This window comes from Petromyzon marinus (genome assembly GCF_048934315.1).
Source record: "Petromyzon marinus isolate PM22_M1 ecotype Great Lakes invasive population chromosome 80 unlocalized genomic scaffold, UKy_Petmar_22M1.pri1.0 chr80_unloc.4, whole genome shotgun sequence".
Lineage (NCBI taxonomy): Eukaryota > Metazoa > Chordata > Hyperoartia > Petromyzontiformes > Petromyzontidae > Petromyzon > Petromyzon marinus.
In genome coordinates this window covers 165,001-183,927 of record NW_027422632.1, presented here as the reverse complement: position 1 = coordinate 183,927, position 18,927 = coordinate 165,001, and the positions used below count along the sequence as shown (strand labels likewise).

At 50.0% G+C, this 18,927-nt stretch overlaps 2 protein-coding genes across 2 annotated transcripts in view; both read left to right on the top strand.

The window, feature by feature from the left end:
- The window catches only part of LOC142908366 (dynein axonemal heavy chain 1-like), a 49,602-nt gene extending 40,658 nt beyond the window's left edge, over positions 1-8,944 (top strand). The window contains exons 9-11 of the mRNA XM_076058936.1: positions 2,491-2,648; positions 7,787-7,960; positions 8,886-8,944. Coding sequence (XP_075915051.1) covers positions 2,491-2,648; positions 7,787-7,960; positions 8,886-8,944 — 391 coding nt within the window. The remainder of the gene's footprint in view (positions 1-2,490; positions 2,649-7,786; positions 7,961-8,885) is intronic.
- A 1,856-nt stretch (positions 8,945-10,800) lies between these two features.
- LOC142908370 (dynein axonemal heavy chain 1-like) overlaps positions 10,801-18,927 on the top strand; it is a 76,518-nt gene continuing 68,391 nt past the window's right edge. The window contains exons 1-2 of the mRNA XM_076058940.1: positions 10,801-10,874; positions 13,421-13,599. Coding sequence (XP_075915055.1) covers positions 13,453-13,599 — 147 coding nt within the window. The 5' untranslated portion in view covers positions 10,801-10,874; positions 13,421-13,452. The remainder of the gene's footprint in view (positions 10,875-13,420; positions 13,600-18,927) is intronic.

Sequence of the window (18,927 nt, the reverse complement as noted above, 5' to 3'; positions counted from 1 at the left end):
ACACTACCACTACCACCACACCACCACCGCTGCCCAGACACAGGAGTTTGTGGACAGCAAGACGGACAAACGGTGAGTCGGCACTCCTACAGCAAGCACACAACCACACTACTACCACACAACCACTACACTACCACCACACTACCACCACACTACCACCACACTACTACCACACTACCACCACACTACCACTACACTACCACCACCACACTACTACCACCACACTACTACTACCACCACACTACCACCACACTACTACTACCACCACACTACTACCACACTACTACCACCACCACACTACCACTACCACCACACTACCACTACCACACTACCACTACCACACTACTACCACACTACCACCACACTACCACCACACTACCACCACCACACTACTACCACACTACTACCACACAACCACCACACTACCACCACCACACTACCACCACACTACCACTACCACCACTACCACACTACCACTACCACCACACTACTACCACCACACTACCACCACTACCACACTACCACCACCACCACCACCACCACACTACCACCACACTACCACTACCACCACCACCACACTACCACCACCACACTACCACAACACCACCACCACACTACCACCACACTACCACTACCACCACTACCACTACCACACTACCACTACCACCACACTACCACCACACCACACTACCACTACCACCACACTACCACCACACTACCACCACACTACCACTACCACCACACTACCACTACCACCACTACCACACTACCACCACACTACCACCACACCACACTACCACAACCACCACACTACCACTACCACCACACTACCACCACACTTCCACCACACTACCACTACCACCACCACTACCACACTATCACCACCACACCACCACCACCACCACCACACCACCGCCACCACATCACCACCACCACCACACTACCACCACCACACTACCACACCACCACCCACCACCACCACCACACACCACCACCACACTACCACCACCACACCACCACCACCACACTACCACCACCACACCACCACACTACCACACCACCACACTACCACACCACCACCACCACACCACCACCACCACACCACCACCACCACCACACCACCACACTACCACCACCACCACCACCACCACACTACCACACTACCACTACCACACTACCACTACCACACTACCACCACCACACTACCACACTACCACCACCACACCACCACCACCACACTACCACCACCACACCACCACACTACCACACCACCACCACACCACCACCACCACCACCACCACCACCACACCACCACCACCACCACCACACCACCACACTACCACTACCACCACACCACCACCACCACACTACCACCACTACCACACTACCACCACCACCACACTACCACACTACCACTACCACACTACCACTACCACACTACCACCACCACACTACCACACTACCACCACCACACCACCACCACCACACTACCACCACCACACTACCACACCACCACCACACCACCACCACCACACCACCACCACCACCACCACACCACCACACTACCACTACCACCACACCACCACCACCACCACACTACCACCACTACCACACTACCACCACCACCACACTACCACCACCACCACACCACCACCACCACACCACCACCACTACCACCACAACACCACCACCACACTACCACTACTACCACCACACCACCACCACACTACCACCACACTACCACCACCACCACACTACCACTACTACCACCACACCACCACCACACTACCACCACACTACTACCACACTACTACCACCACCACACTACCACACTACCACCACCACACCACCACCACCACACTACCACCACCACACCACCACACTACCACCACCACCACACCACCACACTACCACTACCACCACACCACCACCACCACCACACCACCACACTACCACACCACCACCACACCACCACCACCACACCACCACCACCACACCACCACCACCACCACCACACCACCACACTACCACTACCACCACACCACCACCACCACCACACTACCACCACTACCACACTACCACCACCACCACACTACCACCACCACCACACCACCACCACCACACCACCACCACTACCACCACAACACCACCACCACACTACCACCACCACCACCACACCACCACCACCACACTACCACCACCACAACACCACCACCACCACACTACCACCACCACCACCACACCACCACCACCACACCACCACCACCACCACCACACCACCACACCATCACCACACCACACTACCACCACCATACCACCACCACCACCACACTACCACCACCACCACCACACTACCACCACCACCATCACCACCACCACACTACCACCACCACCACCATCACCACCACCACCACCACCACACCACCACCACCACACTACCACCACCACCACACCACCACCACACTCCCTCCTCTCCCCTCTCCCCCACAGGCGTAAGGGAGTGTTTGGCCCGCCGCTGGGCAGGCGCCTCGTGCTGTGTGTGGAGGACGTGAACTTGCCGGGCCCGGACGCCCACGGAGCCCAGCCGCCCCTGGAGCTGCTGCGGCAGCTCGTTGACCAGGGCGGGTGGTACGACGTGGCACACATCGGTGAGGACACGTGGCGGTGGTGGTGTGGTGTGGTGTGACGGTGGTGATGGTGGTGGTGACGGTGGTGGTGGTGTGGTGTGACGGTGGTGGTGGTGATGGTGGTGATGGTGGTACGACGTGGCACACATCGGTGAGGACACGTGGCGGTGGTGGTGGTGGTGGTGTGGTGTGACGGTGGTGGTGGTGATGGTGGTGATGGTGGTACGACGTGGCACACATCGGTGAGGACACGTGGTGGTGGTGGTGGTGGTGGTGATGGTGTGGTGTGACGGTGGTGGTGTGGTGTGACGGTGGTGGTGGTGATGGTGGTGATGGTGGTGGTGATGGTGGTGTGGTGGTGGTGATGGTGGTGGTGGTGATGGTGGTGTGGTGTGGTGTGACGGTGGTGGTGGTGATGGTGGTGATGGTGGTACGACGTGGCACACATCGGTGAGGACACGTGGCGGTGGTGGTGGTGATGGTGGTGGTGATGGTGGTGGTGATGGTGGTGATGGTGGTGATGGTGGTACGACGTGGCACACATCGGTGAGGACATGTGGCGGTGGTGGTGGTGATGGTGTGGTGTGACGGTGGTGGTGATGGTGGTGGTGATGGTGTGGTGTGACGGTGGTGGTGACGGTGTAGCAGTGTGACGGTGGTGGTGGTGGTGATGGTGGTGGTGGTGGTGATGGTGTGGTGTGACGGTGGTGGTGATGGTGATGGTGGTGGTGATGGTGGTGGTGACGGTGGTGGTGGTGATGGTGGTGGTGACGGTGGTGGTGACGGTGGTGGTGTGACGGTGGTGGTGGTGATGGTGGTGGTGGTGACGGTGACGGTGGTGACGGTGGTGGTGGTGGTGGTGATGATGGTGGTGGTGGTGTGTGCGTGGTAAGCGTCGCCACTAGGGGGAGAGAGACAAAGGCGGCCGGGCGTGGCGCTGGTCGCCCACCCCCCTCTGTGTGTGTGGGGCCACAGCGCCCAGAGCCTTCACAGACGACGACGAAGCTTGACCTGGGGTCTGTTAGAGGCCATCTGTAGGACCACTGTAGTACCACTCTAGTACCTGGTAGTACCACTGTAGTACCTGGTAGTACCACTGTAGTACCACTGTAGTACCTGGTAGTACCACTGTAGTACCTGGTAGTACCACTCTAGTACCACTGTAGTACCACTCTAGTACCACTCTAGTACCACTGTAGTACCACTGTAGTACCACTCTAGTACCACTGTAGTACCACTGTAGTACCACTCTAGTACCACTGTAGTACCTGTTAGTACCACTCTAGTACCACTCTAGTACCTGTTAGTACCACTCTAGTACCACTCTAGTACCACTGTAGACCCTGGTACTACCACTGTAGTACCACTGTAGTACCACTCTAGTACCTGTTAGTACCACTGTAGTACCACTGTAGTACCTGTTAGTACCACTGTAGTACCACTGTAGTACCACTCTAGTACCACTGTAGTACCACTGTAGTACCACTCTAGTACCACTCTAGTACCTGGTAGTACCACTGTAGTACCTGTTAGTACCACTGTAGTACCTGTTAGTACCACTGTAGTACCACTCTAGTACCACTCTAGTACCACTCTAGTACCTGTTAGTACCACTGTAGTACCACTCTAGTACCACTGTAGTACCTGGTAGTACCACTGTAGTACCTGTTAGTACCACTGTAGTACCACTCTAGTACCACTGTAGTACCTGTTAGTACCACTGTAGTACCACTCTAGTACCACTGTAGTACCTGTTAGTACCACTGTAGTACCACTCTAGTACCACTGTAGTACCTGGTAGTACCACTGTAGTACCTGTTAGTACCACTGTAGTACCACTCTAGTACCACTGTAGTACCTGGTAGTACCACTGTAGTACCTGTTAGTACCACTGTAGTACCACTCTAGTACCACTGTAGTACCTGTTAGTACCACTGTAGTACCACTCTAGTACCACTGTAGTACCTGTTAGTACCACTCTAGTACCTGTTAGTACCACTGTAGTACCACTCTAGTACCACTGTAGTACCACTCTAGTACCTGATACTACCACTGTAGTACCACTGTAGTACCTGTTAGTACCACTCTAGTACCACTGTAGTACCACTCTAGTACCACTCTAGTACCACTGTAGTACCACTGTAGTACCACTCTAGTACCACTCTAGTACCACTCTAGTACCACTCTAGTACCTGTTAGTACCACTCTAGTACCTGTTAGTACCACTCTAGTACCACTCTAGTACCACTCTAGTACCTGTTAGTACCACTCTAGTACCTGTTAGTACCACTCTAGTACCTGTTAGTACCACTCTAGTACCACTCTAGTACCTGTTAGTACCACTCTAGTACCACTCTAGTACCACTCTAGTACCACTCTAGTACCACTCTAGTACCTGTTAGTACCACTCTAGTACCTGTTAGTACCACTCTAGTACCACTCTAGTACCTGTTAGTACCACTCTAGTACCACTCTAGTACCACTCTAGTACCACTGTAGATCCTGGTACTACCACTGTAGTACCACTCTAGTACCACTCTAGTACCTGGTAGTACCACTGTAGTACCACTCTAGTACCTGGTAGTACCACTCTAGTACCTGGTAGTACCACTGTAGTACCACTCTAGTACCTGGTAGTACCACTCTAGTACCTGGTAGTACCACTGTAGTACCACTCTAGTACCACTGTAGTACCACTGTAGTACCTGTTAGTACCACTCTAGTACCACTGTAGTACCACTCTAGTACCTGGTAGTACCACTGTAGTACCACTGTAGTACCACTCTAGTACCTGGTAGTACCACTGTAGTACCACTGTAGTACCACTCTAGTACCACTGTAGTACCACTGTAGTACCACTGTAGTCCCACTGTAGTACCACTCTAGTACCTGTTAGTACCACTGTAGTACCACTGTAGTACCTGGTAGTACCACTCTAGTACCACTGTAGTACCACTCTAGTACCACTGTAGTACCACTGTAGTACCTGGTAGTACCACTGTAGTACCTGGTAGTACCACTGTAGTACCACTCTAGTACCTGGTAGTACCACTCTAGTACCACTGTAGTACCACTGTAGTACCACTCTAGTACCACTCTAGTACCTGTTAGTACCACTCTAGTACCACTGTAGTACCTGGTAGTACCACTCTAGTACCACTGTAGTACCACTCTAGTACCACTCTAGTACCTGGTAGTACCACTCTAGTACCACTCTAGTACCTGGTAGTACCACTGTAGTACCACTGTAGTACCACTGTAGTACCTGTTAGTACCACTGTAGTACCACTGTAGTACCTGTTAGTACCACTGTAGTACCACTCTAGTACCACTCTAGTACCTGTTAGTACCACTCTAGTACCACTCTAGTACAACTCTAGTACCTGATACTACCACTGTAGTACCACTGTAGTACCACTCTAGTACCTGGTAGTACCACTGTAGTACCACTCTAGTACCACTGTAGTACCTGTTAGTACCACTCTAGTACCACTGTAGTACCACTCTAGTACCACTGTAGTACCACTGTAGTACCTGTTAGTACCACTGTAGTACCTGTTAGTACCACTATAGTACCACTCTAGTACCACTGTAGTACCACTGTAGTACCACTGTAGTACCTGTTAGTACCACTGTAGTACCACTGTAGTACCACTGTAGTACCTGTTAGTACCACTGTAGTACCACTGTAGTACCTGTTAGTACCACTGTAGTACCACTGTAGTACCACTGTAGTACCTGTTAGTACCACTGTAGTGCCACTGTAGTACCACTGTAGTACCACTCTAGTACCTGTTAGTACCACTCTAGTACCACTCTAGTACCTGGTAGTACCACTGTAGTACCACTCTAGTACCACTGTAGTACCACTGTAGTACCACTCTAGTACCTGGTAGTACCTGTTAGTACCACTGTAGTATCACTCTAGTACCACTCTAGTACCACTGTAGACCCTGGTACTACCACTGTAGTACCACTGTAGTACCACTGTAGATCCTGCTACTACCACTGTAGTACCACTGTAGCACCTGTTAGTGCCACTCTAGTACCACTGTAGTACCACTGTAGGACCTGTTAGTACCACTCTAGTACCACTCTAGTACCTGTTAGTACCACTGTAGTACCACTCTAGTACCACTGTAGTACCACTGTAGACCCTGGTACTACCACTGTAGTACCACTGTAGTACCACTGTAGTACCTGGTTGTACCACTGTAGTACCACTGTAGTACCTGTTAGTACCACTGTAGTACCACTGTAGTACCACTGTAGTACCTGTTAGTACCACTGTAGTACCACTCTAGTACCACTGTAGTACCTGTTAGTACCACTGTAGTACCACTGTAGTACCTGTTAGTACCACTGTAGTACCACTGTAGTACCACTGTAGTACCTGTTAGTACCACTGTAGTACCACTCTAGTACCACTGTAGTACCTGTTAGTACCACTGTAGTACCACTCTAGTACCACTGTAGTACCACTCTAGTACCTGTTAGTGCGACTGTAGTACCACTCTAGTACCACTCTAGTACCTGTTAGTACCACTGTAGTACCACTGTAGTACCACTCTAGTACCTGTTAGTACCACTCTAGTACCACTCCCCTGTGTCTCCACCCTCCCTCAACGTCACACACACCACCCCCCCTCCCTCCCTCCCTCCCTCCTCCCTCCCTCTCCCCTCTCCCTCCCTCCCTCCCCCCTCCCTCCCCCCTCCCTCCCTCCCTTCCTCCCTCCCTCCCTCCCCCTCCTCCCTCCCCCTCCTCCCTCCCCCCCTCCTCCCTCCCTCCCTCCCCCCCTCCTCCCTCCCTCCCTCTCTCCTCCCTCCTCCCTCCCTCCCTCCTCCCTCTCTCCCTCTCTCCCCCCTCCCTCCCTCCCTCTCCTCCCTCCTCCCTCCCCTCCCTCCCTCCCTCCCTCTCTCTCTCCCTCCTCCCTTCTCCTCCTCCCTCCCTCTCTCCCTCCCTCCCCCTCTCTCCTCCCTCCTCCCTCTCTCCCTCCCTCTCTCCCTCCCTCCCCCTCCTCCCTCTCCTCCCTCCTCCCCCCCTCCTCCCTCCCTCCTCCCTCCCTCCCCCTTCCCTCTCTCCCCCCTCTCCCCCTCCTCCCTCCCTCTCCCTCCCCTCCCCCCTCCTCCCCCACCCCCTCCCCCCTCCCTCCCCCCAGGTGAGTTCCGTCAGCTGGTGGACACCACGGTGGTGTGTGCCATGGGCCCTCCCGGCGGGGGTCGCCACTCCGTGAGCCCACGCTTCCAGCGACACCTCCACCTCCTTGCCTTCCCGCAGCTCGGCGACGACAGCCGCGGCGCCATCTTTGGCACTATCCTGCGCAGCTGGACACGTGAGGGGGGGGGTGGTGGTGGTGGTGGTGGTGGGGGGGCAGAGCTGAGTGAGTCTGTAGACTCTGTACTGTCTGTAGACTCTGTGCTGAGTCTATAGACTCTGTACTGTCTGTAGACTCAGTACAGAGTCTGTAGACTCTGTACTGTCTGTAGACTCTGTGCTGAGTCTGTAGACTCTGTACTGTCTGTAGACTCTGTGCTGAGTCTATAGACTCTGTACTGTCTGTAGACTCAGTACAGAGTGAGTCTATAGACTCACTCTGTATAGACTCAGTACAGAGTGAGTCTATAGACTCACTCTGTACTGTCTGTAGACTCTGTACTGTCTATAGACTCAGTACAGAGTGAGTCTATAGACTCTGTACTGTCTGTAGACTCAGTACAGAGTGAGTCTATAGACTCACTCTGTATAGACTCAGTACAGAGTGAGTCTATAGACTCACTCTTTACTGTCTGTAGACTCTGTACTGTCTATAGACTCAGTACAGAGTGAGTCTATAGACTCACTCTGTACTGTCTGTAGACTCTGTACTGTCTGTAGACTCAGTACAGAGTGAGTCTATAGACTCTGTACTGTCTGTAGACTCAGTACAGAGTGAGTCTATAGATTCACTCTGTACTGTCTGTAGACTCTGTACTGTCTATAGACTCAGTACAGAGTGAGTCTATAGACTCACTCTGTACTGTCTGTAGACTCTGTACTGTCTGTAGACTCAGTACAGAGTGAGTCTATAGACTCACTCTGTACTTGTCTGTAGACTCTGTACTGTCTGTAGACTCAGTACAGAGTGAGTCTATAGACTCACTCTGTACTTGTCTGTAGACTCTGTACTGTCTGTAGACTCAGTACAGAGTGAGTCTATAGACTCACTCTGAGTCTATAGACTCCTCCCTCCCTCCCTCCACCTCCTCGCCTTCCCGCAGCTCGGCGACGACAGCCGCGGCGCCATCTTTGGCACTATCCTGCGCAGCTGGACACGTGAGGGGGGGGGGGTGGTGGTGGGTGGTGGTGGTGGTGGTTGTGGGGGGGCAGAGCTGAGTGAGTCTGTAGACTCTGTACTGTCTGTAGACTCTGTGCTGAGTCTATAGACTCTGTACAGAGTGAGTCTATAGACTCACTCTGTACAGAGTGAGTCTATAGACTCTGTACAGAGTGAGTCTATAGACTCACTCTGTACTGTCTGTAGACTCAGTACAGAGTGAGTCTATAGACTCACTCTGTACTGTCTGTAGACTCTGTACTGTCTGTAGACTCTGTGCTGAGTCTATAGACTCTGTACAGAGTGAGTCTATAGACTCACTCTGTACAGAGTGAGTCTATAGACTCTGTACAGAGTGAGTCTATAGACTCACTCTGTACTGTCTGTAGACTCAGTACAGAGTGAGTCTATAGACTCACTCTGTACTGTCTGTAGACTCTGTACTGTCTGTAGACTCAGTACAGAGTGAGTCTATAGACTCACTCTGAGTCTATAGACTCCTCCCTCCCTCCCTCCACCTCCTCGCCTTCCCGCAGCTCGGCGACGACAGCCGCGGCGCCATCTTTGGCACTATCCTGCGCAGCTGGACACGTGAGGGGGGGGGGGGGGGGTGGTGGTGGTGGTGGGGGGGGGGCAGAGCTGAGTGAGTCTGTAGACTCAGTACTGAGTCTATAGACTCAGTATAGACTCTGTACATAGACTCTGAGTCTATAGACTCAGTACTGAGTGAGTCTATAGATTCACTCTGTACTGTCTGTAGACTCTGTACTGTCTATAGACTCAGTACAGAGTGAGTCTATAGACTCACTCTGTACTGTCTGTAGACTCTGTACTGTCTGTAGACTCAGTACAGAGTGAGTCTATAGACTCACTCTGTACTGTCTGTAGACTCAGTACAGAGTGAGTCTATAGACTCACTCTGTACTGTCTGTAGACTCTGTACTGTCTATAGACTCAGTACAGAGTGAGTCTATAGACTCACTCTGTACTGTCTGTAGACTCTGTACTGTCTGTAGACTCAGTACAGAGTGAGTCTATAGACTCACTCTGTACTGTCTGTAGACTCTGTACTGTCTATAGACTCAGTACAGAGTGAGTCTATAGACTCACTCTGTACTGTCTGTAGACTCTGTACTGTCTGTAGACTCAGTACAGAGTGAGTCTATAGACTCAGAGTGAGTCTATAGACTCACTCTGAGTCTATAGACTCCTCCCTCCCTCCCTCCACCTCCTCGCCTTCCCGCAGCTCGGCGACGACAGCCGCGGCGCCATCTTTGGCACTATCCTGCGCAGCTGGACACGTGAGGGGGGGGGTGGGGGTGGTGGGTGGTGGTGGGCAGAGCTGAGTGAGTCTGTAGACTCTGTACTGAGTCTATAGACTCTGTACTGTCTGTAGACTCAGTACAGAGTGAGTCTATAGACTCTGTACTGTCTGTAGACTCAGTACAGAGTGAGTCTATAGACTCTGTACTGTCTGTAGACTCAGTACAGAGTGAGTCTATAGACTCACTCTGTATAGACTCAGTACAGAGTGAGTCTATAGACTCACTCTGTACTGTCTATAGACTCACTCTGTACTGTCTGTAGACTCTGTACTGTCTATAGACTCAGTACAGAGTGAGTCTATAGATTCACTCTGTACTGTCTGTAGACTCTGTACTGTCTATAGACTCAGTACAGAGTGAGTCTATAGACTCACTCTGTACTGAGTCTATAGACTCACTCTGTACTGTCTGTAGACTCTGTACTGTCTGTAGACTCAGTACAGAGTGAGTCTATAGACTCACTCTGAGTCTATAGACTCAGAGTGAGTCTATAGACTCACTCTGAGTCTATAGACTCCTCCCTCCCTCCCTCCACCTCCTCGCCTTCCCGCAGCTCGGCGACGACAGCCGCGGCGCCATCTTTGGCACTATCCTGCGCAGCTGGACACGTGAGGGGGGGGGGGGGTGGTGGTGGTGGGGGTGGGGGGCAGAGCTGAGTGAGTCTGTAGACTCTGTACTGTCTGTAGACTCTGTGCTGAGTCTATAGACTCTGTACTGAGTGAGTCTGTAGACTCTGTACTGAGTGAGTCTATAGACTCTGTACTGAGTGAGTCTATAGACTCTGTACTGAGTGAGTCTATAGACTCTGTACTGAGTGAGTCTATAGACTCTGTACAGAGTGAGTCTATAGACTCTGTACTGAGTGAGTCTATAGACTCTGTACAGAGTGAGTCTGTAGACTCTGTACTGAGTCTATAGACTCTGTACATAGACTCACTCTGTACTGTCTATAGACTCACTCTGTACAGAGTCTATAGACTCACTCAGTACAGAGTCTATAGACTCACTCTGTACTGTCTGTAGACTCAGTACTGAGTCTATAGACTCTGTACTGTCTGTAGACTCACTCTGTACTGAGTCTATAGACTCAGTACATAGACTCACTCTGTACTGTCTATATACTCACTCTGTACTGTGTCTATAGACTCACTCTGTACTGTATATGGACTTTGTACTGTCTACAGACTCACTCTGTACTGTCTGTAGACTCAGTACTGAGTCTATAGACTCTGTACTGTCTGTAGACTCAGTACAGAGTGAGTCTATAGACTCTGTACTGAGTGAGTCTATAGACTCTGTACTGAGTGAGTCTATAGACTCTGTACTGAGTGAGTCTATAGACTCTGTACAGAGTGAGTCTGTAGACTCTGTACTGAGTCTATAGACTCTGTACATAGACTCACTCTGTACTGTCTATAGACTCACTCTGTACAGAGTCTATAGACTCACTCAGTACAGAGTCTATAGACTCACTCTGTACTGTGTCTATAGACTCTGTACTGTCTGTAGACTCAGTACAGAGTGAGTCTATAGACTCAGTACAGAGTGAATATATAGACTCACTCTGTACTGAGTCTACAGACAGTACAGAGTTAGTCTATAGACTCACTCTGTACTGTCTATAGACTCACTCTGTACAGAGTGAGTCTATAGACTCACTCTGTACTGTCTGTAGACTCAGTACAGAGTGAGTCTATAGACTCTGTACTGTCTGTAGACTATAGACTGTCTATAGACAGTACAGAGTGAGTCTATAGACAGTACAGAGTAAGTCTATAGACAGTACAGAGTGAGTCTATAGACAGTACAGAGTGAGTCTATAGACAGTACAGAGTGAGTCTATAGACAGTACAGAGTGAGTCTATAGATAGTACAGAGTCTATAGACAGTACAGAGTGATTTTGATTTAAAGTTTTCGTGACTGCAGGGATTCATATTCTTGGTTCTTTCGGTAAAGTCACCACCACGTAGAAGGGAAACAATAAAATAATAAAATATAAACCAGTAAAATTATTGTAAAACAATAAAATTATTATTCTTGGTTCTTTCGGTAAAGTCACCACCACGTAGAAGGGAAACAGTAAAATAATAAAAATATAAAACAATAAAATCATTATTCTCGGTTCTTTCGGTATAGTCACCGCCACGTAGATAGGGAAACAATAAAATGATAAAAATATAAAACAATAAAATTATTATTCTCGGTTCTCTCGGTAAAGTCACCGCCACGTAGATAGGGAAACAATAAAATGATAAAAATATAAAACAATAAAATTATTGTAAAACAATAACATTATTATTCTCGGTTCTCTCGGTAAAGTCACCGCCACGTTAGAAGGGAAACAATAAAATAATAAAAAAATATAAAACAACACAATCATTATTCTCGGTTCTCTCGGTAAAGTCACCGCCACGTAGATAGGGAAACAATAAAATGATAAAAAATATAAAACAATAAAATTATTATTCTCGGTTTTTTCGGTAAAGTCACCGCCACGTAGATAGGGAAACAATAAAATAATAAAAATATAAAACAATAAAATTATTGTAAAACAATAAAATTATTATTCTCGGTTCTCTCGGTAAAGTCACCACCACGTTAGAAGGGAAACAATAAAATGATAAAAAATATAAAACAATAAAATTATTATTCTCGGTTCTCTCGGTAAAGTCACCGCCACGTAGAAGCGAAACAATAAAATAATAAAAATATAAAACAATAAAATTATTATTCTCGGTTCTCTCGGTAAAGTCACCGCCACGTTAGAAGGGAAACAATAAAATAATAAAAATATAAAACAATAAAATTATTATTCTCGGTTCTCTCGGTAAAGTCACCACCACGTAGATAGGGAAACAATAAAATGATAAAAAAATATAAAACAATAAAATTATTATTCTCGGTTCTCTCGGTGAAGTCACCGCCACGTAGACGGGGAAACAACAAAATGATTGAAAAAAAAAACATCAAACAATAAAATCCTTCCAATGAAACCCTTCCAATGATTGCTCAGCCGTATACAAATCCGCCTTCCCGGCTCGAATTAGCCCTCGTCCGCGTCCGCGTCCGAGAACCGCCTCACCTCGGTTTCACGTTGACCGAGCCCACGGTGGGCCCTCTCTCTCCTCCGCTGCCGCTCCCTGTGTCTCGCAGGGTCCGTGCCGGCCCTGCACGGCGCTTCCGAGATGCTGGTGGACTCCACGATGGCCGTGTATGCGGCCGTGTCGGCCCATCTGCTGCCCACGCCTGCCCGCTGCCACTACACCTTCAACATGCGCGACCTCTCGCGCCTCTTCCAGGGAATCCTCATGGCGGATGTCGACAGGGTGAAGGTGTGTGGAGGAGGGGTGGGTGGTGGTGTGTGGTGGTGTGTGGTGTGTTACTGTGTGTGTGTGTCAGAGTGTGTGTCAGAGTGTGTGTGTTACTGTGTGTGTTACTGTGTGTGGGGAGCGGTAGTGTAGCGGTTAGCGCTACGCTGCGCTATGAACCTGGCGACCCGGGTTCGATTCCCGCTCACGGCCAACACCAGTGACGATTATTTGAACCGGTCCCGGGCCTCCCCTAGGTCGACTCAGCCTCAAATGAGTACCTGGTGTGGTGTGTAAACATCGTCACTAGGGAGACAAAGGCGGTCGGGCGTGGTGCTGGCCACCCACCCCCTCGTGTACCGTTCCGGCCTTCATAGGTGCTCGCTAACAGCACTTGCCCCTACAGTCTGTTAAGGCTATACGGGGGATCTTTTTGTCTTTGTTACTGTGTGTGTGTTACTGTGTGTGTTACTGTGTGTGTCACTGTGTGTGTCACTGTGTGTGTCACTGTGTGTGTGTGTGTGAGAGTGTGTGTGTGTGTTACTGTGTGTGTTACTGTGTGTGTTACTGTGTGTGTGTCAGAGTGTGTGTGTGTGTGTCACTGTGTGTGTGTGTGTGTTACTGTGTGTGTGTGTCACTGTGTGTGTGTGTGTTACTGTGTGTGTCACTGTGTGTGTGTGTCACTGTGTGTGTGTTAGTGTGTGTGTCACTGTGTGTGTGTCACTGTGTGTGTGTGTTACTGTGTGTGTGTGTGCGTGTGTGTGTGTGTGTGTCACTGTGTGTGTCACTGTGTGTGTGTGTGTCACTGTGTGTGTGTGTCACTGTGTGTGTGTTAGTGTGTGTGTCACTGTGTGTGTGTCACTGTGTGTGTGTGTTACTGTGTGTGTGTGTGCGTGTGTGTGTGTTACTGTGTGTGTGTTACTGTGTGTGTCACTGTGTGTGTGTGTGTGTCACTGTGTGTGTGTCACTGTGTGTGTGTCACTGTGTGTGTGTGTTACTGTGTGTGTCAGAGTGTGTGTGTGTTACTGTGTGCGTGTGTGTGTGTTACTGTGTGTGTGTTACTGTGTGTGTCACTGTGTGTGTGTGTCAGAGCGTGTGTGTGTGTGTGTCAGAGTGTGTGTGTATTACTGTGTGTGTGTCAGAGTGTGTGTGTCACTGTGTGTGTCACTGTGTGTGTCTGTGTGTCACTGTGTGTGTGTTACTGTGTGTGTGTCACTGTGTGTGTGTGTGTCACTGTGTGTGTGTCACTGTGTGTGTCACTGTGTGTCACTGTGTGTGTCAGAGTGTGTGTGTGTCACTGTGTGTGTGTGTGTCACTGTGTGTGTGTCACTGTGTGTGTCACTGTGTGTGTCACTGTGTGTGTGTCACTGTGTGTGTCACTGTGTGTGTGTCACTGTGTGTGTGTCACTGTGTGTGTCACTGTGTGTGTGTCACTGTGTGTGTCACTGTGTGTGTGTCACTGTGTGTGTCACTGTGTGTGTGTGTGTCACTGTGTGTGTCACTGTGTGTGTGTCACTGTGTGTGTCACTGTGTGTGTCACTGTGTGTGTGTGTGTCACTGTGTGTGTGTCACTGTGTGTGTGTTACTGTGTGTGTCACTGTGTGTGTGTGTGTGTCACTGTGTGTGTCACAGTGTGTGTCACTGTGTATGTGTCACTGTGTGTGTGTGTGTGTCACTGTGTGTGTGTGTCACTGTGTGTGTATGTGTCACTGTGTGTGTGTGTGTCACTGTGTGTGTGTGTGTCACTGTGTGTGTGTATGTCACTGTGTGTGTGTGTCACTGTGTGTCACTGTGTGTGTCACTGTGTGTGTGTGTCACTGTGTGTGTGTGTCACTGTGTGTGTGTCACTGTGTGTGCCACTGTGTGTGTGTCACTGTGTGTGTGTCACTGTGTGTGTGTCACTGTGTGTGTGTCACTGTGTGTGTCACTGTGTGTGTGTGTCACTGTGTGTGTGTCACTGTGTGTGTGTGTGTGTCACTGTGTGTGTGTGTGTCACTGTGTGTGTATGTGTCACTGTGTGTGTGTGTCACTGTGTGTGTGTGTGTCACTGTCTGTGTGTGTGTCACTGTGTGTGTCACTGTGTGTGTGTGTCACTGTGTGTGTGTCACTGTGTGTGTGTGTCACTGTGTGTGTCACTGTGTGTGTCACTGTGTGTGTGTCACTGTGTGTGTGTCACTGTGTGTGTGTGTGTCACTGTGTGTGTGTCACTGTGTGTGTCACTGTGTGTGTGTGTCACTGTGTGTGTGTGTCACTGTGTGTGTCACTGTGTGTGTGTGTTACTGTGTGTGTTACTGTGTGTGTGTGTCTGTGTGTGTGTGTCACTGTGTGTCACTGTGTGTCACTGTGTGTGTCACTGTGTGTGTGTCACTGTGTGTGTGTGTGTCACTGTGTGTGTGTGTCACTGTGTGTGTCACTGTGTGTCACTGTGTGTGTCACTGTGTGTATGTGTGTCACTGTGTCACTGTGTGTGTGTGTTACTGTGTGTGTGTGTCACTGTGTGTGTGTGTGTGTCACTGTGTCACTGTGTGTGTGTCACTGTGTGTGTGTGTCACTGTGTGTGTGTGTCACTGTGTCACTGTGTGTGTGTCACTGTGTGTGTGTGTCACTGTGTGTGTCACTGTGTGTGTGTGTTACTGTGTGTGTTACTGTGTGTGTGTGTCTGTGTGTGTGTGTCACTGTGTGTCACTGTGTGTCACTGTGTGTGTCACTGTGTGTGTGTCACTGTGTGTGTGTGTGTGTCACTGTGTGTGTGTGTCACTGTGTGTGTCACTGTGTGTCACTGTGTGTGTCACTGTGTGTATGTGTGTCACTGTGTCACTGTGTGTGTGTGTTACTGTGTGTGTGTGTCACTGTGTGTGTGTGTGTGTCACTGTGTCACTGTGTGTGTGTCACTGTGTGTGTGTGTCACTGTGTGTGTGTGTCACTGTGTCACTGTGTGTGTGTCACTGTGTGTGTGTGTGTCACTGTGTGTGTGTGTCACTGTGTGTGTGTGTCACTGTGTGTGTCACTGTGTGTGTCACTGTGTGTGTGTGTGTCACTGTGTGTGTGTGTGTCACTGTGTGTGTGTGTGTCACTGTGTGTGTGTGTCACTGTGTGTGTGTGTGTCACTGTGTGTGTGTCACTGTGTGTCACTGTGTGTGTGTCACTGTGTGTGTCACTGTGTGTGTCACTGTGTGTGTGTCACTGTGTGTGTGTGTCACTGTGTGTGTGTGTACACTGTGTGTGTCACTGTGTGTGTGTGTCACTGTGTGTGTCACTGTGTGTGTCACTGTGTGTGTGTGTCACTGTGTGTGTGTCTCACTGTGTGTGTGTCACTGTGTGTGTGTCACTGTGTGTGTCACTGTGTGTGTGTCACTGTGTGTGTGTCTCACTGTGTGTGTGTCTCACTGTGTGTGTGTCACTGTGTGTGTGTCACTGTGTGTGTGTGTCACTGTGTGTGTGTGTCACTGTGTGTGTCATTGTGTGTGTGTGTGTCACTGTGTGTGTGTCACTGTGTGTGTCACTGTGTGTGTGTCACTGTGTGTGTCACTGTGTGTGTGTGTGTCACTGTGTGTGTCACTGTGTGTGTGTCACTGTGTGTGTCACTGTGTGTGTCACTGTGTGTGTGTGTGTCACTGTGTGTGTGTCACTGTGTGTGTGTTACTGTGTGTGTCACTGTGTGTGTGTGTGTGTCACTGTGTGTGTCACAGTGTGTGTCACTGTGTATGTGTCACTGTGTGTGTGTGTGTGTCACTGTGTGTGTGTGTCACTGTGTGTGTATGTGTCACTGTGTGTGTGTGTGTCACTGTGTGTGTGTGTGTCACTGTGTGTGTGTATGTCACTGTGTGTGTGTGTCACTGTGTGTCACTGTGTGTGTCACTGTGTGTGTGTGTCACTGTGTGTGTGTGTCACTGTGTGTGTGTCACTGTGTGTGTCACTGTGTGTGTGTCACTGTGTGTGTGTCACTGTGTGTGTGTCACTGTGTGTGTCACTGTGTGTGTGTGTCACTGTGTGTGTGTCACTGTGTGTGTGTGTGTGTCACTGTGTGTGTGTGTGTCACTGTGTGTGTATGTGTCACTGTGTGTGTGTGTCACTGTGTGTGTGTGTGTCACTGTGTGTGTGTGTGTCACTGTGTGTGTCACTGTGTGTGTGTGTGTCACTGTGTGTGTGTCACTGTGTGTGTGTGTCACTGTGTGTGTCACTGTGTGTGTCACTGTGTGTGTGTCACTGTGTGTGTGTCACTGTGTGTGTGTGTGTCACTGTGTGTGTGTCACTGTGTGTGTCACTGTGTGTGTGTGTCACTGTGTGTGTGTGTCACTGTGTGTGTCACTGTGTGTGTGTGTTACTGTGTGTGTTACTGTGTGTGTGTGTCTGTGTGTGTGTGTCACTGTGTGTCACTGTGTGTCACTGTGTGTGTCACTGTGTGTGTGTCACTGTGTGTGTGTGTGTCACTGTGTGTGTGTGTCACTGTGTGTGTCACTGTGTGTCACTGTGTGTCACTGTGTGTATGTGTGTCACTGTGTCACTGTGTGTGTGTGTTACTGTGTGTGTGTGTCACTGTGTGTGTGTGTGTCACTGTGTCACTGTGTGTGTGTCACTGTGTGTGTGTGTCACTGTGTGTGTGTGTCACTGTGTCACTGTGTGTGTGTCACTGTGTGTGTGTGTCACTGTGTGTGTCACTGTGTGTGTGTGTTACTGTGTGTGTTACTGTGTGTGTGTGTCTGTGTGTGTGTGTCACTGTGTGTCACTGTGTGTCACTGTGTGTGTCACTGTGTGTGTGTCACTGTGTGTGTGTGTGTGTCACTGTGTGTGTGTGTCACTGTGTGTGTCACTGTGTGTCACTGTGTGTGTCACTGTGTGTATGTGTGTCACTGTGTCACTGTGTGTGTGTGTTACTGTGTGTGTGTGTCACTGTGTGTGTGTGTGTGTCACTGTGTCACTGTGTGTGTGTCACTGTGTGTGTGTGTCACTGTGTGTGTGTGTCACTGTGTCACTGTGTGTGTGTCACTGTGTGTGTGTGTGTCACTGTGTGTGTGTGTCACTGTGTGTGTGTGTCACTGTGTGTGTCACTGTGTGTGTCACTGTGTGTGTGTGTGTCACTGTGTGTGTGTCACTGTGTGTGTGTGTGTCACTGTGTGTGTGTGTCACTGTGTGTGTGTGTGTCACTGTGTGTGTGTCACTGTGTGTCACTGTGTGTGTGTCACTGTGTGTGTCACTGTGTGTGTCACTGTGTGTGTGTCACTGTGTGTGTCACTGTGTGTGTGTCACTGTGTGTGTCACTGTGTGTGTGTCACTGTGTGTGTGTGTCACTGTGTGTGTGTGTACACTGTGTGTGTCACTGTGTGTGTGTGTCACTGTGTGTGTCACTGTGTG